The following is a 19,942-nucleotide window of genomic DNA, read 5'->3' on the forward strand; positions in this document are numbered from 1 at the left end:
TTGGGGAAGGCAAAAGACTCTGCCTGAAGTTTGGGGTGCCTCTAATCCAGTCACAGTGCCAAGGTGTCATCTGGGGAAGTACAATGGAAGCCATGGATCTGTGGCTTGGACTTTTTCCCTGTGTTAAGTAGCTGCAGTAATCTCCCATCTAAGCCATGGCTTGTCATTGTCACCAATGCTTTAGGACTATGGACTAACAGCACATAGCATTCACTTGGCCCCTTGGCTCCTCTAAAAGAAGGTGTGTCTAGAAGGACAGTCAGCAGGAGGCCTAGGAAGGGGGGCTGAAGGAGCCAAACCTTCTTGCCTTAACCTAAGGGAGAGGGCACCCAGGCCAGCCACCAGCACTGTCCAGTTGGCCAGAGCTGTCCTGTGGCACCAAGCTGAGGACAGGCCTTCACTGGGGTGATCTCTTCAGCTTGGCACCTTTCAGGGCTCTTGTGAGGCCAACCTCTCTGCACCTCTCTATTGACATCGTGTGACAATGAAGTCGTGGAGGAAAGGCCCCCAGTCAGTTATCAGTGTCTGCCTTCCAGGAATGCTAGTATCAGACTCTTCTTGGTGCTCTCATCCCTTGGGCCTCAGCTATTACCTCCCCAACGTCCTGTCCAAAGTCTCCTTCAACGGTCTCTCCCTCATCCATTTAGTCCCTCACATCACCCTGTTTATTTCCATTACCAGCAACTGTCAAATCTGTGGCAGGTTTTTTTTTTTTTTTAATTTATTTTAACTGACTCAGTTTTATTCATCCCATTCCACAATGTACCTTCAGAACTGTACTTGGCACATCATGGGAGCTGAAACCAACTGAATGAATAGTTATTGAAAGTAACAGCAAAATCTCCCCCCCAAACCTAAGGACATCCTGCCCACAGTGTGTGTCCCATCAGTTTAGGCAAGGGGCACCAGGCCTGGCCCCTCCCCCAAGCACCCAAGAAGCAGAGTCAGAAAACCAGATAGCAGGGCTCACTCAGGCCCAGCTCCTTCCAGCCTCCCATGGGGAGGAGCCCTCGGGCCTCTCCCAGACCTCCACATTCTGGGTGATCAATGTCCTGCCCTCACTCTCGGCCAGCAGTGAGGTGCTGATGTTCTAGAGTCAAGAGGTGCTGATGTTCTAGAGTCAAGAACCACGACAAGAAAGGGGCTCCGGGTGGCCCCAGGTTTCAGCCACCTGATTCTCTGCGGGGCCGTGTTTCCAGAGGTGCAGTGACCAAGAATCTCCCCATCCCAGGCTGAGACAGGAGAGTCCAGTTCCTCCCTGCCCCTGACAAAACAGGGAATACTATTAAATATAAATAATTTATACAAAATGGCTCGTACAAAAAGCTGTGGGAGGGGGAGGGACATCTCTGTGAGAGACTGAGATGACCGGAAAGGGAAAGATGCCCCCACCTCTCCTGGTCCCTAAACAGAGCCCTCTGGAGGCGGCCCAAGTCCCAGCAGGGGGCTCCGGCAGGGCCGAGGGGGGCTCAGGGGGCCAGGCTGGAGAGCAGAGTGGTGAACTGCAAGGCTTGCCCTGCCAGCTCCGCCACACGCTGCGCCATCTCTTGGGCTGCAGGGTGGGACGGGTAGCCCAGGGCGGCCCCCTTGACAGCCAGGACGGTGGCCCGCAGTGCCTGGCCCAGTGCTGTTCCTGCAGCCCCGACCTGGGCTCGCAGAGGAGCGGAGGCTGCCAGCCGGCCCAGAGTGTCCCCAACAAACACCAGGCGGTGAGCAGCCACCACCACCCGTTTGCCGTGGGGCACGAAGAGGCGTGGGGGCTGGTTGGCCTGGGTGCTGGATGTGAGGGCCGCCACGGCAGCCTGCAGGGCTGAGTAGTGGCTCTGGCACTGGCCTGCGTAGAAGTGCAGGAGCTGCAGGTCTCCAGTGGGCAGATCCAGTGGCTCCTCGGGGCATGGGGCCTCCTGATGGCAAGAGCAGTGGTTGACGGGCATGCTCGCTGCAGTGCTCCTTTTGCAGCCCCTTCTTCCCTCTTTCCCTTGCTCAGCGCCTCATTTCTTCCTTTCTGCCTGAGCTCTTCCCTCTGCCCACCGCGACATTTAAATTCTCATACATAGCCAGGGCTAGGAAAGTGCTCGGAGTGGATGACAGATCAGTCTGGATTCAAACTAGTCTCCAAACTTGTTTCCTTAGCTCTAAAACGGGGCCTCTGGGACCACGTTGTCCAGCATCAACATAATGCGAACCACACGTATAATAAAGATATTTCTAGTAGCCATGTTAAGAAAAGTAAAAAGAAATCAGATTTTCCCCCTAACTCCAGATATAAAAATGGTTGTAATTTCAACATGCAATCAATATAAAAATGACTGACGTTTCTTTTCACTCTGAGCCTGCAAAATCTGGTGTGTGTTTGTTTTATATGTACAGTGCCTTTCAATTCAGCCTAGCCACATTTCAAGGGCGCGGTAGCTGCACGTGGTCAGGGGCCACCATACTGGATGGTGCCAGTCCAGTGTCTGCTTCCCAAGGCTGCAGCACAGTTAACTGCCGCAGCATGTAGAGAGAACTTAGAACGTTGCACACGGTGAGCACCACTCGAGCACTAACTGGGGCTGTGATTAGTGCTGACCCGTGCAATGTGCTTATTAGCATGGGGCCCACACTTGGGATCTACCTGCAAAAGGGTAGCTACAATGCTTAGGACCATTCTAGACAGTCAAGGAGACCACCTCACTTTCCTGAGGCCCAGAGAGATTAATTGGTGACTTCAGGGCCCCTGGCTTCTTACTGGTGGAGGTGGGATTAGAAGCCAGGTCTCTTAGGAACCCAGGAATTCACAGTTGGAAGGAGCCTCAGAAGTCACCCGGCCCAGCCCCAAATTCTCTCTGCTTCCCTGGATGTTTGGTTTTCTGATTCTTCTCCAACACATTCTTTCCCCTCTTTCTGAATTCCTGATATCCTTTTCCAGGTTCCAGCTCCTTCCTGCTGAATTCTTGCTCCTCTCTATCCCAGCTCTGGCTCCCCGAGTTCTTACCCCCATCCTAACCTCCCTCCCTTGCTGCTTCCCCCAAGTTCCTGTTCCTCCTTCTTGTCCCCACAGGATTACCTGCTGCTCCAGCGGCCCCCTCTCCAGCAGTTCAGGATCCCCTGGGCAGGCTTTATCCAAGGGCCTACATCCCTGAGCTTTATCCATGCCCTGTGGGAGGGACCAGGGTCTCAGTGCAGGGGTGGGGGAGCAGGGCAGGTGCCCCCTTCCCCGTGTTCCTGCCCCTTCCCCGTCCCTCTTTCTTCCCCAGGTCTCTCCTGCCATCAGAGGTTGCAGGTTCCTGACTCCAGGTCTGGGAGAGTTCTGGTGGCAGGTCAGGCTGGGTTTAGATGGAGTGTAGCACCAGTACAAGTGGTGGGGCCAAGTATTGGGGTCCCAGGCCATAGGGTGCAGGGCCAGTGGAGGAAGGGAGGAGGGAAGAAAGGGAGGGTCCCTCTGGTTACCTTGGGGGCATTTCTGGTGGGGCTGGTGGGAGGGGAGCTTACCTTCAGGTGGACATAGTCGTACTCTTCGGCCATTGGGATGCCCTCATACTCATTGTGGGGTCCTGCTGGATCGTCCTCTACTTCCCCGCCCTCTGGATCCTCCTCAACCTTGGGGCCCCCATAGCCTGGCAGGCGGGGTGGGGGTGGGGGCAGAGGTCGGTCCTGGATGCTGCCTTTCCGGCCTGGAGCCGGAGACGGAGCAGGGGAAGGGCTGGGGGCCTCAGGGACAGGCAGGGCAGGCAAAGGGCGGCGGGACAGGCTCTCAGCTGAGGGCAAGCGGGGCCTGTGTGGGAGTGGGGGGCTTCTGGCCAGAAGCAGGGCCAAGGTGTCCAGGTCATTGGAGGCCGAGGCTCCTGGGGGCTCTGGAGAAGGGGGTGCCTCTGGTCCCAGCAGGGGCACATCGTAGATGCCCTCATCAGTGCCTCCACCTTCCCCATCTGCTAGCAGTTCCTCTGGCGCTTCGTACAGATTGAGCAGGGCTGAGGCCCGTTTCAGGTTGGAGGGGGCAGCGTAGAGGGGGGGCTCGGGTTCCCGGCCCCCTTCCCACTCCAGATCTGTTTCCAGCTCTGATGGCAGCTTTGGGGCCAAAGGCACATCATAGGGAGCTTCATCCTCTCCAGGGGGCTGCAGGGCACCCTGGGCCAGAGGGCGGCTGAAGGAGGCAGGGGAGTCGTAGGGACCATTGGAGGGAACTCGGAGGGCCGTGGGGGGCACGTCATAGACCTAGAGAGGGAGCCGAGCCACCAGTTATCGTCAGATTGGGCAGGGGACACCCTCCCAGAGTCCTCTGCTCCCTGCCCAGCATATACATGGGTGTCTAGCTCTCACCTCCAGGGCGTCTCCAGGGGCGGCTGTCTGGGTCCCACTCCCTCTGGGGACCTTGTAGATGGGATCAGGGGAGGGCAGGCAGGGTCCAGCCTGAGGTCCTACGGTAGGACAGGGCCGAGCTGGGGGTGGTACCACATATACCTGGGGGATCAAGACAGATGGAAGGGTCAGGAGTGGGGACCAGAGAAGCAGAGAATGTATACCATAGAGGAACTTACACCCCTTCTAGCCCCCATCCCGTGCCCATGGGGAGACAGAGCCCAGGAAGGGTTGGCAGACAGGTTTCACCCAGCTCTGGGTCCGTGAAGAGCTACAGTCTCAGGGCTTGCCTTGCCCCCCCTTGCTGCAGGCACCGGCAGAGGGGAACGGGGCTCTTCTGGCTTGGGGTGGGGAGGGCTCCAGCTCTCACCTCCTGGTCCTCATTGCTGTGCTCTGGGGCTGGAGATGGTGAGCCAGGCTGGGCGGGGGGCTCCTGGGTGAGGCTGGGCTGGGGTGCTGGGCTGGCAGGAAGGAGCTTCACTCTGTTGGCGGGCACAATGCCCTGCTGGCCATGCAGCGAGCAGAGGCACCAGCCATCCAGGCCACCAGAGCCCTCCCTTTGCAGGACCCGGAGGACATCCCCTCGGCGGAAGGACAGCTCCTGGGGGGACTCAGCAGTATTGTCGTACAGTGCCCGGGCCAGCTGGGCCTGGTGGGGGAGGCAGGAGTGGGGAGAGGGGTCTCACACACATAGCAGGTCAGCAGGTCCCTTGCTCAGAAATATCACAGAGCTCCCCACACCCCTCAGGCTACAGATCTGAACTGACTCAGCCCTTCTTGACTGGGTCCTGCCTTGTCTCCAGCTTCATCCCTTGTTTTCTTCCTCTTCCTGTCTATTCCCTGAACTAGAGAGACTCTTTCCCACTTCAGGGCCTTTGCACTTGTGGTTTCCTTTACTCTTGCCCTGACTCATCACCTGACTGGCCCTTTTTCATCCTTCAGTTCTGCTTAAGTGTCTCCTTCTCAAAGAGGTCTTTCCTTCACTCTTCTCCCTACCCAACTCTGTGTCGCTCTCCACCATTGTTTCCTTCATCAGACTTTACATTATTTGCCTACTTCATTTCTTATTGTCTATCTCTTCCTTTACACTGTAAGCTCTGGGAGAACAGGGACTGCTCTATTCCTGGCCCCTGCCAAAGGGCTTCACCTGGAATCAGGTCTCAAGGAACATGTGTTGCATGAATTCCCTCCAAAGCTTCATGAACATGAGAAAGCCCCACTAAGGTTTGCCTGAGACTCTCCTTCACCTTCCTTGTTTCCCAGTCAGCATCCCTCACAAGCAGAAGTTTAGACTGAATGGCAGCAGAGACCCAGCAATCCTCGAGAGACTGGGAAAAACCCAGCCCAGACAGTGCCTAGGCATAAAAAGGAAGAAAACAGAAACTGAAGCAACTGTTTTGTTCTCAGTCTCTGCAAAGAAGGTTCTATCAGAGGAAGCTGAGGTTACCATGGAGAGGAGAAAAGAGTATACACTCTACTGTGTGTGTGTTTGGGGTGGCCGGGCGGGGGGTGGGGGGTGGCTGGCAGATCAACCAAGAGCAAACATTTGTCAGCCTGTTTCCAGTACTGTCTGGTAGGGACAGCTAAGCTTTGTTGCTTTGAGAGCCACCTGCTCAGGTGGAAAGTCACAGATAATCAAGTGCAAATTATGCATCCAGACACTATGCAAGTCTTTACACTAATAATCGTATCTCATTTAATCCTAAAACACCTTTATGAGGATGGAGCCATCATTATCCCCATTTGGAAAGGTGGCTGGGACATAGAGGGTAGGACTCTGCCCCCAGCAGAGAGCTGGTGACGCTGGCAGAAGTGACTCGAACCCCAGGCTGTTTGACTCCAGAGCCAGTGCTCTCAGTCACCCGCTACTGCTTTTCCACAATCACAAACATGAGGTTCTACTTTCTTCTTTTTCTATTAGTGACTTAACCTCTTGGTTAGGTAGAATCCATAACTCCAACATGACTCAAGCACATATGAAGTCTTCGTTATACCTGATTTCCCTTTGCTATTCAGCTCTCATGGGGCTCCGGTCCCATGTTGCCTTTGGTAGAATCAGGCTTCCACCACTCACTATATTGGAACATGTCCTGGTTGGGTTGTGCTTGCCAGGTGACGGCGCCTGCTGGCGGGCTCCCAGGCAATGGGGGTGGACAGCAGGAGTTAGGCATCACCGAGCAGGTAATCAATGTGCACTAATTCCGTAGAACATCTCAAGCTAAAGGTCTCTGGCAGGGGTGCATTTGGTCCCAGACCCTGGAGAGAAGGAGGCCCGGCTCAGGCAGCAAGAGTGCATGTTCCTTTCATGGGCATTTCCCTTGCGTGGAGAGGGGTCCAGCCCTCACAGCTGGGTGATTTTAACAAACGGACTTTTTCCTCTTGCCTGGTTCCACACTCATCAAGCCATTTTCTGACTGTATTTTGGCTTCTAAAGGATATTCTCCCACAGAAAGAAAACATGCTAACCAGATGGCACAAATTCCTGGTTACCTCAGCACTTTTCTTTCTAATTGTTAATTAGAAATTAGTGTTTTGGGTTAGGCGGGGGGTGAAGAGCACAGTTCTGAGGCAGACAGACTGGGGCTTGAGTCCTGGCTCTGTCCCTTTCTAACTGCATGACTTTGGGCAGGTTGTTTGACCTTCCCAAGACTTCGGTTTCCTCCTTTGTAGAATTCCATGGCCATATCCAAATATCCAATTCTGGATAATAACACCACTATCTTCACAGGGTTATGGTGAGGACTGGAGGAGATAATGCATCAAACAACCAGGACAAAGCTTAGGACCCACACGGGGCCTGTATATGCTCAACAAATATTAGCTGCTATTAGGATCCTATGAGTTTGATGAACGTGAATGCCACCTCCCACCTCTAGGTAAAAAGAAAATCTGCCTCCTGGAACTACAAAGCTCACCAGCTGACCTAAGCTAGCCTTGAGCCAGCATCTTTATGTCAGAGTACCCCTCCCTGTTTTCAGGACCTCCCCCTCTCCAGGCTCTGAGTTCAGGTCTTCTCACCATCATACAGACTGAGGAGCTAAAATGAGTTTGGTCTGAGAAGGAGTGAAAACTGAACTCGTCCTTGAGGGGTATGCAGGATGTCAGGAGCCATGCTTCTCGTCTTTCCAGCCTCACAGTCCTCCTGCCCAGAGTACCCATTCGGAAGGCACCAGAAAGCAAGAGGCAGCCTGGAAATCAGGCTGGAAATCAGGCTGTGATTTCCCTGGAAATCACAGGAAACGGGACAGAGTTGCTTGGACTCAAACTCTAAGGTGCGCAGGGCAGAAAGCAGAGGTGGGCTGTGGAAAGCTCCTCCTAGTGTTAAGGTTTGAATTCTGTCCACAGGGGCCAAACGTCTGGGCCTCACGATTTCAAGAACACAGGCCAGAGTTGTTGATAGATTGATTGATGATGGGTGTGGCCACCCTGCTCTACTCCCTCCTCAGGCGCCCAGCTGACTTGTGAGGGAGTGGCTGCCTTAACTGGGGGGTGGCAGTGGGCCACATGCTTTCTGGGAGGCCTCCTCCCACCCTCCCATCATGCCAGCTGTCTCCTCCCTTTGTCCCCAGTCCCCGGAAAGTGGCCAGAGGCTGGCTGACATCACCTCTCCTCCTCCCTCTGTTTTCTCTCTCTCCGTTCCTGATCTCCCTTTTGCTTTATTTCCCCCCTTGCCTCCATTCTTCCTCTACAGAGGGCCTCTTTGGCCTCTCCTATTTTCCTGTAGCCACCTCCATTCCTTCACCCCCTCCCAACCTTTCTACTTGCCTCCCAATCACAAGCCCCTGCCAACCACCGGTGGCCATCTGTTCCCGCCCCTAAAACAGCAGATAGGACTCGGGCTAGGCTTGCCCCCTCCCCTCCATCCAGGGGCAGCCTCTAGAAAGAAAAAGAGGAAAATGGGGAGAGGGAGGGGAGAAGGGGGAACCTAGACCCAGAAGGAGCTAGGGAAGAGGAGTGAGAGGGAGAGAGGGAAACAAAAGCAGGGGCGGGGGGTGAGGACACAGCCTCTCGGAGGAGAAAGGGCCCAGGGAGAAAGACAAAGAGAAGGCAGAAATAAAAGTGACAGGAGTGCAGGGCAGGCCGTGGAGGCCTATGGCCCGCAGCCTCCTCTCCCTGGTGGACTCACCGACGTGGCTATGGCCATGGCCTTGGCCTCCCGCGCGGCCTGCTCCAGGCCAAGCTCGGTTTCGCTGATTTCACCAGCTGCCGCCCCGCACCATGGAGGCGGCCCCCGGCTGCGGCGCCTGAGTCGTGGCCTCCGCGGAGGTTGGAGGAGGAGAAAGAAACCCCACAAAACTCCCCAAATGGGAGGCAGCTTGGCCGGGCAGGAGGAGGAGCGGGGCGGGCCGGGGCGTCGCTGCGGGACTTCATCCAAGGGCGCGCGCTCCGTGCCGTCCCGGGGGCCACGGGGTTGGCCAGGCCGCCGGAGCCGCCCGCCCTAGGCCGCTGAGGGACCCGGGGTTCGCATGGGCCGAAAGCTCCCTCCCAGGCCAGGGGCAGGCGAGGAGGCGGGAGCTGGGGCAGCGCTCGACGCCTCTTCGGGCCGCTCGGGACGGCCCCGAGGGCTGGGAGAAGCCGCCGGGGCGGTTGGGCTGGACGGGCGAGTTCAGGGGCCAACCGTCCCCAGCTGGGGGCCGCGGCGCAGAGCGGTGCTCCCAGGGCTGTGGTCGGGGCGGACCGGGGCCCTGCGGCGGCCCAGCTGCGAGGGGGTGGGGCGAGCGAGCACGGAGACGTTCGCCCCTTTTCAGACTCGCCCAAGTTGGCAGAGGGAGGCCAGGTTGGCGCGGGAGGCCTGAGAGCGTGGCTGTGGGGCTGCGTCGCCCGTGGAGCTGCGGTCGGCCCAGACACTCGCACGCCCGGCGGCGAGGCGGGTTCACACTCGCACACTCGCCCTCTGCACGCCCGGGGCTCAGGGGGCGCCGCGACGGAACCTCGCTCCCCGCACGCGGGCTCGGCCCGAAAGTGGGGGACGGCCTTCCTCACGCCACCGCGGGGCCCACCCGCGCGCCGCCACCCCTCGGCCCGCTCACGCGCACCCTCCGCAGGGCCCCTCGGCGCGCTCTGGAGCTCGGGGCAACTCCCAGGTGGCTCTGGGGACGGAGAGAAAGGCCACAAAGCAAAGGAAGCAGCAAAGAGAAGGCGAAGGAGGAGCAGGGGCCACGGTCCAGACTCGCCTGGAGGGGGGCCCGGAGGGGGGGGGAACTGAGGGGGGTGCGAAGGCTCCAGGGGTCGCGCGTGGCCTTCGGGCTCAGTCCCCGCGCGCGCGGCTCCCCTTCCCTCCCCTTCTCGGGCTCCCGGCTCCCTCTCAGGATAGCTCCTTCCTCCACCCCTCGGGCCCTCTTCGCCGCGGCGCGGGGCTCAGTCCTGGGGATTAAAAGAAAGGAGGGAGGGGAAAGGGGAGGGGAAGGGAAGGGGCGGAGGAGAAAGGAGGACGATCCCTCCAAAGGCGGGTGTTGAGTTTCAGCTCGGGACCCTCGGGCCAAACTGCGCGCCCCCTCCCGGGCCCGCTCCCCGGCGCCTCCTGCTCCCGACGTCGCGGCCGACCTCCCGTGGTCTAGTGAGCTCCCTCCTGGGAGCCTCCCTCACCCAGCCGCGCCCGCGCTCTGCCCCGCCAGCCCCGCGCCTCTCTGCGTCCCTTTCATGAGCCCCACATCTGTCTTTCCCGTGGGAGGGAGCGCGCTCCTTCCTCCTTTCGGGGGTCCTCAGCCGAGCGTCTCTTCTCCCTTGGCGTTGCCTGAGCAGCGGTGACAGGGTTGGCCGGCCGTTCCTGGAGGGGATTGGGCGGGGGGATGGGTGGGGGTCTGCAGCTGTACATGGATTCTGGCCCTCACAGAGAACACGAGCCTGGTCCCAGAGCTGCAGGCCGGCGGGTGGTGCCGCCTCTTACACTCCTCTGCCAGTCTGGGCCTGCCCCCACCCCCCTTCACTCTGCAGCCTCCGGGAGCAGGAGTGGGGACTGCGGGCACAACAGGGCAGACCTCTTTCAGAGGAGCTAGGATCAGCTGAAAGGACAGGGTACTTGGGTTCCCATACCTCTCCTTGGTGTGCTGTTTCCCTCCAGCTACCCCCATCTCTTTTTGGGGGCACACCTCAAGGCCTCTAAGGCTGGAATGGAACCTGCCTTCTTCCATTTTTGAGGTTCCTGGTGTTGAAAAAGTGAGCTGCCGTACAGGATTGAAAAACTGTTAGATTTTCAGTGTTTACTTTTAACAAATTAACACTTCAAACACATAAAACAGACAATGACTATGTATAACCTAATTTGGAGATAACCTCAGAAGTCTAATTTAAGGATCTTTGTGAACCTGAGGCCTTGAACAGGTGCTCCCCTCCTTCTCTCCTCACATTCCACAGGCCCACACATCCAGGCATTTCCTAGCAGGGGAGGGGGCCACCAGCCCTGTCTCCCTCTCCCTGTCACCTAGGACCTGTGAAGAATCCTATTATGAGGGGCGCCTGGGTGGCTCAGTGGGTTAAGGCCGCTGCCTTCGGCTCAGGTCATGATCCCGGAGTCCTCCCCGCATGGGGCTCTGTGCTCAGCGGGGAGCCTGCTTCCTCCCTCTCTCTCTGCCTGCCTCTCTGCCTACTTGTGATCTGTCTGTCAAATAAATAAATAAAATCTTAAAAAAAAAAAAAAAGAATCCTATGCAGAGGGGAAAAGTAGGGTGGGTTAGGAAAAGATTCTGGGGTGAGCGTGGGGATGGACAGTACAGTATGGTGCTGGGCTTGGCTCACAGACCTGAGAATGGGCCTGGGAATTCTGAATAGACTTAGACTCCTTAGGATGGTAGAGAAACTTACAAATTTCCAGATGGATCTGTAGGGAGGGAAAGCTCCACGTCCCAGCTCCAGCCCAGTCCAATCTCCTCCAGACCCCAGTCCTGGGGGCGCCTGGCTGCCTGGAACACAGACATTCAGATGCTGGGGAGTGACTTGCTTTGCTCCGCCCGGGGACTGCCAAGAGTAAACTGGGGCCAAGATGGAGGTGGGCAGGAAATCCAATTCCCAAAGATGAATGTTCAGAGAGGCACAAGGAGAAAGAGACAGTGGCCGAAGAGGCAGGACTAGGCAGGAAAGAGGGGCAGGCAGAATGGTGGTCTGGGAGGTAGGCTTTGGGGCTCACTGCCTGAGCTCAGTGCCCAGGGAAATAAATGTAGGTGAGGGGGAGCTGAGTACAAACCTGCGGGAAAACAACACTGTGCTTCTGGGAGGCCCAGACTTGGAAGGGAGCCAGTCACACTCAGGAATGAATCCCGGGTTTATTAGCTGTGTGACCTTGGTCCAGTCATGTAAAGTCTCTGAGTCTTAGGTCCTGATCTGCAGCAGTGTCTTTGGTGAAGAGCAAAAATATGTAAAATGCCTAGAGCACAGAGATCTCCCTCCATGGCTTTTCCTCACCTTGGCTCCCTGGCCCCACCCCCACCTCCCCACTTGTCCTTTCATGAAAACTGAAAGTGTTTCTTTGTTGAGGCCAGGAGGAGCCTTCCCCCACCCCACCCCCCCTTATCTCATCTCTGCCTTCTCCTTTGCAGGGGTTTAAGGCGATTCTACCTTTTTCAGGGAGAGCCCTGGGCTCCAGGTGAGGTTGGGCAGAACCCAGGCTGGGCAGTTAGACCCCAGGTGGGCGGTGGGCGGCTGCCTCAGGTAGCTGGGCCCTCCGCTTCAGGGCTTGCCTGGGCCATATCCCAAGGGTAACAGGGAAGGAACCCTTCCATCTGGCTTTCTGGGCCCCAAGTTCTCCCCGCTTCCCAGCAGGGCCAACTGCTGGTTTCTCCCATCTCTTATCATGACTATTCTTGCTCCTCGTGCTGCTCAAAATGCAGGTACTCAGGGGTTCTTCCAGTTCTCCTCTCTTGGGACCCCACAGCAACCAGATTGCCTGAGTTCTAATCCTGTTTCAACACTTTTAGTGAACTTGGCATGACCTCTTGGAGCCTCTGGTTCCCTGTCTGTAAAGTGGGGATAATAATGAAATCAATAGCATCAGGCTTTTTGTGAAGACTAAGAGATTCCTGAGAACAGTGCCTTGCCCTGCTGTTAAATGTTGGATAAAAGCAACTATTATTATTGCTATTTGAGGCCAGCCCCATGGAGGCAGCAGCAGGTCAAAGACACAGTGTGTGTCCTTCAGAAGCTCACATCACATAGACCATGCTTGAATCCAGTCAGGACCTTGAAATAAAATCCAAACGCTCTGTCACAACCAGTAAGACCCTCTGCGATCTGGCCACTGCCCACCTTGTTACTTTATCTCATCCCGCTCTCCCCATCCTTTGTTTTCCACCCACGTTGTCCTTTCTGGCTCTTAGATACTTCCAGCTCTTTCCCACCTCTAGGATTCTGTCTATCCTGCTGCCTCTGTCTAGACCACTCTTCCCCCACCTGCTTTCCATCATCATGTCAAATTCCTCACCCTCAGAAAGGCCTTCCCTGGCTTTCCAAGTCCGAGAAGCACCCTCCTTCCACTCCCCTCAGCCTCCTATCTCAGAACACTGTTGTGTTTTCTTCATAGCACTAACGATTATCAAACGTGATCTGGTTTCCTTGTTTATCATCTGTCTCCTAAAACGTAAGCTTCACAAGGCAGAGACCTTATCTGGCTTGTCCTCCTCTGTTCTCGTAGCATTCAGAATAGTGCCTGGCCTCTACTGGCGCTCAGTAACTACCAGCTGAGTGGATGAAGGAACAGGGCAGCCGTGACCCTAGGACAAATCTGAGTAAGCCCAGGGCTTCCATGGTTGCCACCAGCACTGGGCTGAGGGGAGAGAGTTGTGGGGCTATTTGCCTAGTGCACCCAGATTTTCCACGTGTCTCCCAGGCCAGACAAGGTTCTCTCTTATTCCTTTTTTTTTTTTTTAATTCCCTTTTTTTCTTAAAGACTCGCTTATTTATTTGAGAGAGAGAGAGAGAGAGTGGGGGGGGTGCAGGGAGAGGAAAAGAATCTCAAGCAGACTCCCCACTGAGTGTGGAACCCAACATGGGGCTTGATCTCAAGACCCCTGGGGAGATCATGACCTGAGCTGAAACCAAGAGTCAGACACTTAACTGACTGAGCCACCCAGGCGCCCCATACAAGGTCCTCTTTGAAGGCAGGCTCCCAAGCCTAAGCATCTTCGTAACTATAGGTGATACTACAAATAACAAACCACCAGTACCATTATCTCTAACTAATCAGGGTGCTGGAGCAGTACTCTAGAGGGCCCCATTGCTGGCTCACAGGCAGCTTGTGATCCAGGAGGTGGCCCCCAGGGCGAGGACAGTATGTAGGGATTTACTGGTGGGGGGAGAGTGTTTCAGCATTTTAACCGCTGGTGCGGGGCCTTCCCATCAGACATGTGCCAACAAGTTTGTGAAGACCCTGCTGAGTCCTGTGGTTTCAGTGGTAGCTGAGGTCCAGAGTGGCTGAGCTTGTTGGCGCTTTTGTGGTCAACCAGGTTACCCTCTCAAAACCGAAAAACAAAACAAAACCAAAATAACCACAAGCATGTCTACAAATGAGGAGAAAGGTCTAGAGAGGGCCCAAGGTCAAGAAATGACCAGAGGCAGGGGTAGGACTTCAAGGCAGCAGGGGAGGACTGGGCTGTCTTTCTGTGGAAGGGCAGGACAGCCACGTTCTAGCTTCTTGAAAGCCCCCAGGGCCTCATGGTGGGGATACTTTCCATCCCATCTCCCCTGCCCTGCCCTGCTGGGTGCTGATCCCTCCTCCCAGGGGCTCTGTCAGGCCCCTCTGGGTGTGGGGCCATGCCCAGGCAAGTGGCGACAGGTGTGAGGTGAACTTTCCTTTGCTTCTGCCTTCTGCGTTCTTCCCATTGTCACCCCTATCTCCCCACACCCCCAAGGATTCCCTGGAAGCTGAAATGACTCAGGGATTCCAAAACTAGTTCCCCCAGGAGGAAAATCCTCTGGAAAATGTTTCTCATGGCAGGGAATCACCCAAAGGAATCCCACAGAGTGGCGAGGAGATAAGGACAGAGGCTGAGCAAACCGGAGGGGTGGGGTGCATGTGACTCAGAGCCCAGGTTCTCAGGTCAGAGCCGATCACCACAGTGGGGGAAAGGCCAGCCCTGGGGGGAACTGGGTGCTCGCAGGGGGCTTTCCTCAGGATGTCCTGGTACAGAGGTAGGAGGACACCCCAAAGGCCTCTCCTGAAGGGCAGTGTGGGTCTCTGGCAGCATCAACAAGCATCTGGGATCACTGCCAGCTCTTTTGAGCACCCCCTCCTGAACAGGGCCAAGATGGGAAGATCTGGGTCAATGTGAATCTCTGAGGGTCTCATTGGTTTGGCAGTTTGGCAGTGGCCCCTCAGAGCCTTTTCTGGGGTTAAGGGTTTCTTCAGAACCCCCAAAAGACATCATGGTAACCATGTGCCAGGCATGGGGAATATGGAGCTAGAGCGGTGGGTCCCATCCAGCAGGGCTGAGTGCCCAAGTGGACAGGAATGTCCCGGGCCTCTGGCAGGTTCAGGTGAGACCTGTCCTGGCCCAAGCCTGGGTACGCAGGAAAGCACAGATGGAGAGTGAGAAGGGGGAGGGCTTCTCTTCCATTTGCAGCTGACTGGGGGGTGGCCCAGTGTGGCTCCTGTGTGCCAGGAGGTTAGATTTGGAACCAGTCAGGGCTGGGGTAAAAAGCCAGCTCTGTCCCTAACTGTACAACCTTGGGTCCCTAACTGTACAACCCAAATTTCTTTGGGTCTTAGTTGTGTCATCTGTACTGTGGGGACACTAGTTTCCATCTTATCGTTTCGTTGTAAGGATAAAATGAGCTGCTGCAGGTACAGGGCCTGGCTCTATCCTGGCACGTGACACATAGGAGCCGAGGTCCCACGGCACACAGAAGCTAGAGGGTGTGGGGGAGCATTGGGCAGACAGCAGGGCGACGGGAGTGGGTGATGTGTTCCTCACCTCAGTGCTTTTCCTAAGAGCTCCTGCTCCCCCAGTCACCACCTGTTTCCCCTAAACCCCTGCCTCACCCCCAGTTCCAGGTTTCCTCAAATCCACCAGAACAGCTTCTCCAATTCTCCAGACCGCCCCCCCAACCTGATCTCATCACTCCTCCGCTCTGGGGCTGCTTTGCCCTACAGCATTTGAAGGATTCCTCCTCATTCTGCAGTTTAACTTATTCCTGGGTCCCTTTGTTTATTTTCTGAGTCCTTGGTTACTAGAGGAGTATTTTCTAAGGGAAAGCACATGCAAATCAGAAAACATCATTCCAGAGACCATGTCTGTGTATGAGTGTGTTAGGGGGGGTGGGTCGTGGGTGTGGGGGGTGAGGGGGATGGATGGGCAAGGATGGAGAGGAAAGGCTTGGAGGGAAGTAGGTGGCCTGCTCTCAGCACTGTGTCTCCCGGGAGGGGTGACCCCAGGCTGACTCATGTCTTCGGGGTCAGGCCTAGTTAAAGCACTTCTGAGCACGTATGTCCCCTCCTGGCTAACAGTGGCCCGTGGAGCTGGGGGCGGGGCTGAGCTTGGGTGGACTTGCCCCATGACCCCAAACGGGCAGCTACCTGCTATGGCTCTTGTACCCAGTACCTTGGGAGTGGGGGTAGGGGTAGGCCCATTCTGGAACTGGGATCTCCTGCTGGGTCATAGGTGAGGCTGGTAACAACCAAGCCCTTCCCCTTCCTGGCTTCACATCATTTATACAATGGAAGCAACCACCCACATCTTCTTCCATCAGACCCTGCACGTCCAACTGACAAACTGATGGGGTCAAGGCATTCCAGGCAGTCCTGTGGGATTAGGCCTGCATCCCTGGCCCAGAGGAGATCAGGACAGGGTGGGATGGGGCATGGAGCAGCCACTGGAGTGGGTGAGGGGAAGTGGGTAATGGACAATGAGAAAGATGTCTTAGGTGATGGGGGTCCTAGATGTTGGGGTCATCAAAAGCGAGAAAGGGGTCAGAGAACAGAAAGGTTGAGGGTCAAAGGAGATAGAGGGAAACGTTCACTAAGGTGGGTGACCAGATGGCTGTCTGAGAAGAAAGGGAATGGCAGAGACAAGGCCCTGGATGAGGGCATAGGAATGAGGCCTCTTGAAGACAGACCAGATGATGTTCCCTAATTTGGGGTACCAAGCCAACCAGGGGAATTCCCATAACACCAGTTCTCCAGTGCCCAGAATGGCAGAGTACAATTACTTTGACCCCACACCCAGAAAGGTGCAAAGAACAGATTTTCCCCAATAGGCTCCCAAGGTGTGATGTGAATTACAACTTCCATGAATATAACATTTGAGCAGCTTTTGGAAACACTTTCAGGGTTTTTTTTTGTTTTGTTTTGTTTTTTAATGTCAGGTCACTCCCTCCAAAAGGTCGTGGAAATAAATTTGAATAAACAAAACAGGTTTGCTGAAAATAAAACCAGGACGCCGCAGCCTCTCCAGTCAGCCTGCTTCCATAAGGCCCCACCCGTCAGCCAGCACGGCACTGTGGCTGGGCGAGCAGCATCAGACATGAACCAGGTGAGTGTGAAGGGGCTGCACAGGTGCTGAGAGGTAGCTGAGGGTGGAGAGGGACCAGGCTCCAGGGCTGGGGCTGGGGGCCAGGTGGAGCTCTTAGGGAAGAGCTGGGGAGGGAGCACTCTATTGTTTGAGAGCAGTTCTCTCACTGGCCTTTTCCTGTAGGTGATTGTGTTCTTGGTCATGGCCATGGGAACCCACAGCCTCAATTTTCGCATCCGGAAGGACTGCGCCCACTGGCCCAGCTGCTGCCCCGGCAAAAGGCAGGACCCCGCTCACGAGTGGCTGAAGGGGAACACTGTGCTCAAGTTCCCCCGAGAGGCCACGGGCCTCACCCACCACCCAGAATCCTGCAGGGCCAGTGAAGATGGACCCCTCAACAGCAGGTCTATCTCTCCCTGGAGATATGAGTGAGTCTGCTGCCCCCTCGCGAATGCCAGCACGTGGGCCATCAGGGTGTATGGGAGGGGCTTGGGGGAGGGTTTCCATCCAAGTCCAGCCGGCCCACACCCCCTTTTATCTCAGAGAGGCCATAAAGGTAGAGGCCTCAGGCAAGGCCTAGTCTGGGTGCTAGCTCCCACTCTTAGTGGGTGACTTTGAGCTACTTCCTCAAGGTTTCAAAGCTGTTTTTTTTTCATCTGTAAAATGATGTAAGACACCATCCCCCACCCCAGGCCAATGTCTGTAAAATGACGTAAGACCCCCCAGGCCAATGTGCAGATCAGATGAAATAATGTATGTAAAATCTGTACTTAGTACAGGAAAGGTTGGTTCTCTCCTTTTCCTCTCTTCTTCTTCCCCCTCCTCCTCCCCCATCTCCTCCTCCTTCCTCTTCTGTCCCTACAATGGAATATGTTTTTCTAACTGAAATATCAGGGAATGAGGGTATGAAACAGGCATGAAGCACCCCAATACCCACTACCAGTGACCCGGTCCCTGGGGGGTGCTGTAAGTATACCAAGTTAGTGAAACCTTCCGCTCTGGGGGTAGCCAGAGCCCTGGGCTGGTTTTCTTTGGTTATGGGCAGTCTTACTCTTCCATTCAATGTGCCACACAAATCCTAAAATTCTCTCTTGGTGCCATGATGTAACATGTATTAGGAAGCAGTGAAATTGGGACAATGACACAAAATATTAAAAATTAGGGCCTTAGGGATCCTTGTCTTGTGTCTTCTTGGGGTGCCTGTGTTCCCATTCTCCGTAAGTCTAATTCTGGCTCGGCCTTGGCTTTGGGGATGGTGGACAAGTTCAGTGGGTAGGGAGAAGGTCAGCTTTGGGTGAGACCAGATCCCTGGTAGAGACTCCAGGTCATCATGCTTTGAAGTGGTCTCAGAAGTCTGGCTGGGTCCCGGGCTAAATCCAACGAGGCGGGGAGCCCCTCTGGGGAAGCTGGGTGCCAGAGGGCTGACCTGGCTGGGGTCCAGACCCCTCACTGGAGGCCATGAACCCCTGATGACTACTTGGCTGATCTTCCCCCGAAGTATTCTTTGCCATACTCTTCCCACAGGCTGCTCCTCAGAAAAAAGTAATGACAGTTAAGTGTGGGACCCCTGATCCAGCCCTCACACCTCAGAGATTCGTAATGTGCTCAGCACATTCAAAGTTGCAAGAAATCCGCAGAAGAGAGACTGTGAATTCAGCGTTTCCCAAACTCATTTGGCCCCAGGCCCCTTTTCTTGTAGAGTACTTATTAGGGAACCCACCCTGGGAAAGACGGCTCTAGCCGAGCCCCAGCTCGTGAGGGCTTGTCTGCATGGAGAACGGTCTTGCAACCCAGAGGCTGTTTCCTGCTAGCCTTTGGGAGGTCCAGACCTTTGGAACGTCTACATTTTGAGTCTTGTTTTGGCCACAAAACCCTTTCAGAATAAATAAATAAATCTTACCGTGCACACTTACATGTGCTTATAGTAGATACATGAAAAGTGTCTGGAAGGATATGTAGGTACTGCTCAATAGCGGCTCCCTCTGGGGAGAGGGACTGGTAGGGAGACTGACTGTCTTCACTTTACAGTGTTTCATACTTGGATGTAAGAGCGGTTTTTACTTTATAATAATAATTTTTAAAAGTCCTAAAAATGTAGTAACAGTTACAAAAAGTAACCTCATGCCGGATGTACCTGAGATGGAAGCAGAGCTTGTCTGGGGGGCCTCCGCAAGGCTCCGGGACCGGAAAACCACCCCTCCTTCCCTGCCCCTCACTACCAACGGGGGGAAATAAATCCCAGAGAGGAGGGGGTGACTTGTTTAAAGTCACTCAGCAAGTGGGTACAAGAGCTGAGTTGGGGGGAGGATAAGAGCTGAGTCGGGGGGTCCCACTCCAGCCCCTCCCCGGCCGCATCCCCTGCCTGCCTGCCCCGCCAGCCTCCCTCCAGAGTCTGACCAGTGCCTCCTCCACAGGTTGGACCGGGACTTGAACCGGCTCCCCCAGGACCTGTACCACGCCCGCTGCCTGTGTCCACACTGCGTCAGCCTCCAGACGGGCTCCCACATGGACCCCCTCGGCAACTCGGAGTTGCTCTACCACAACCAGACCGTCTTCTACCGGAGGCCATGCCCGGGCGAGCAAGGCGCCCAGGATGGCTACTGCCTGGAGCAGCGGCTCTATCAGGTCTCCTTGGCTTGTGTGTGTGTGCGGCCACGAGTGATGGCCTAGTGGTGCTGCCCATGCCCGGTTCCCAGTTGGACCACCCGCCACGGCGAGCCAGGATGCCTGAGTGCTCAGCCCCTCCAAAGAACTACCTGGAGCAGCAAGACTGTGGGACAGGATCGGGGACTTTCAGGGGAACCGCACGTTTCACTTTTTAGAGTGGATGGGAAAGGTGGGGTAAAGCAGCAGAGAAGCTTACGGCTGCTGGAAGAGGACCTCCTGGCATTTCCTCTTGGGAAAGGTCTTTAAGGCTCCAGAGACCACCTGTCTCTTCCTTTTCTCCCATCCCCAGCTGCCCTGGCACGGCACAAGCACTTTCTTTCTCCTTTCCCCTTTGCCAATGGAGAGCCTGTCATTTCATGTGTTCGTCCGTCTGTCCATCTGTCCGTCCATCCATCCACCCGTCCGTCACTCAGTGACATCTACTTTGCACATACCTTGGTGCAGTTACTAGGCTCTGAGGAAGAGGCTGTTATTGAGCATGGAGAGACTTACCCAAA

At 55.7% G+C, this 19,942-nt stretch overlaps 2 protein-coding genes across 2 annotated transcripts; one reads left to right on the forward strand and one right to left on the reverse strand.

The window, feature by feature from the left end:
- Window positions 1–728: 728 nt before the first annotated feature.
- Window positions 729–15,927, reverse strand: EFS (embryonal Fyn-associated substrate; the record flags this gene model as incomplete). The annotated part of the gene is made up of 8 exons (XM_080809731.1): window positions 729–1,904; window positions 3,050–3,139; window positions 3,475–4,197; window positions 4,303–4,443; window positions 4,712–4,990; window positions 8,468–8,544; window positions 8,634–9,431; window positions 15,870–15,927. 8 exons carry the CDS (start codon window positions 15,925–15,927, stop codon window positions 1,470–1,472), a joined length of 2,601 nt encoding a protein of 866 aa, XP_080665857.1. The 3' UTR covers window positions 729–1,469.
- An 863-nt stretch (window positions 15,928–16,790) lies between these two features.
- IL25 (interleukin 25) lies at window positions 16,791–19,448 on the forward strand (the record flags this gene model as incomplete). Its single annotated transcript, XM_080809732.1, has 3 exons — window positions 16,791–16,799; window positions 16,962–17,206; window positions 19,193–19,448. The coding sequence occupies 3 exons, from the start codon at window positions 16,791–16,793 to the stop codon at window positions 19,446–19,448; spliced, it is 510 nt and encodes a 169-aa protein (XP_080665858.1).
- Window positions 19,449–19,942: the final 494 nt, after the last annotated feature.

The sequence above is a fragment of the Martes martes genome (genome assembly GCF_963455335.1).
Source record: "Martes martes genome assembly, chromosome: 7".
Taxonomy (NCBI): domain Eukaryota; kingdom Metazoa; phylum Chordata; class Mammalia; order Carnivora; family Mustelidae; genus Martes; species Martes martes.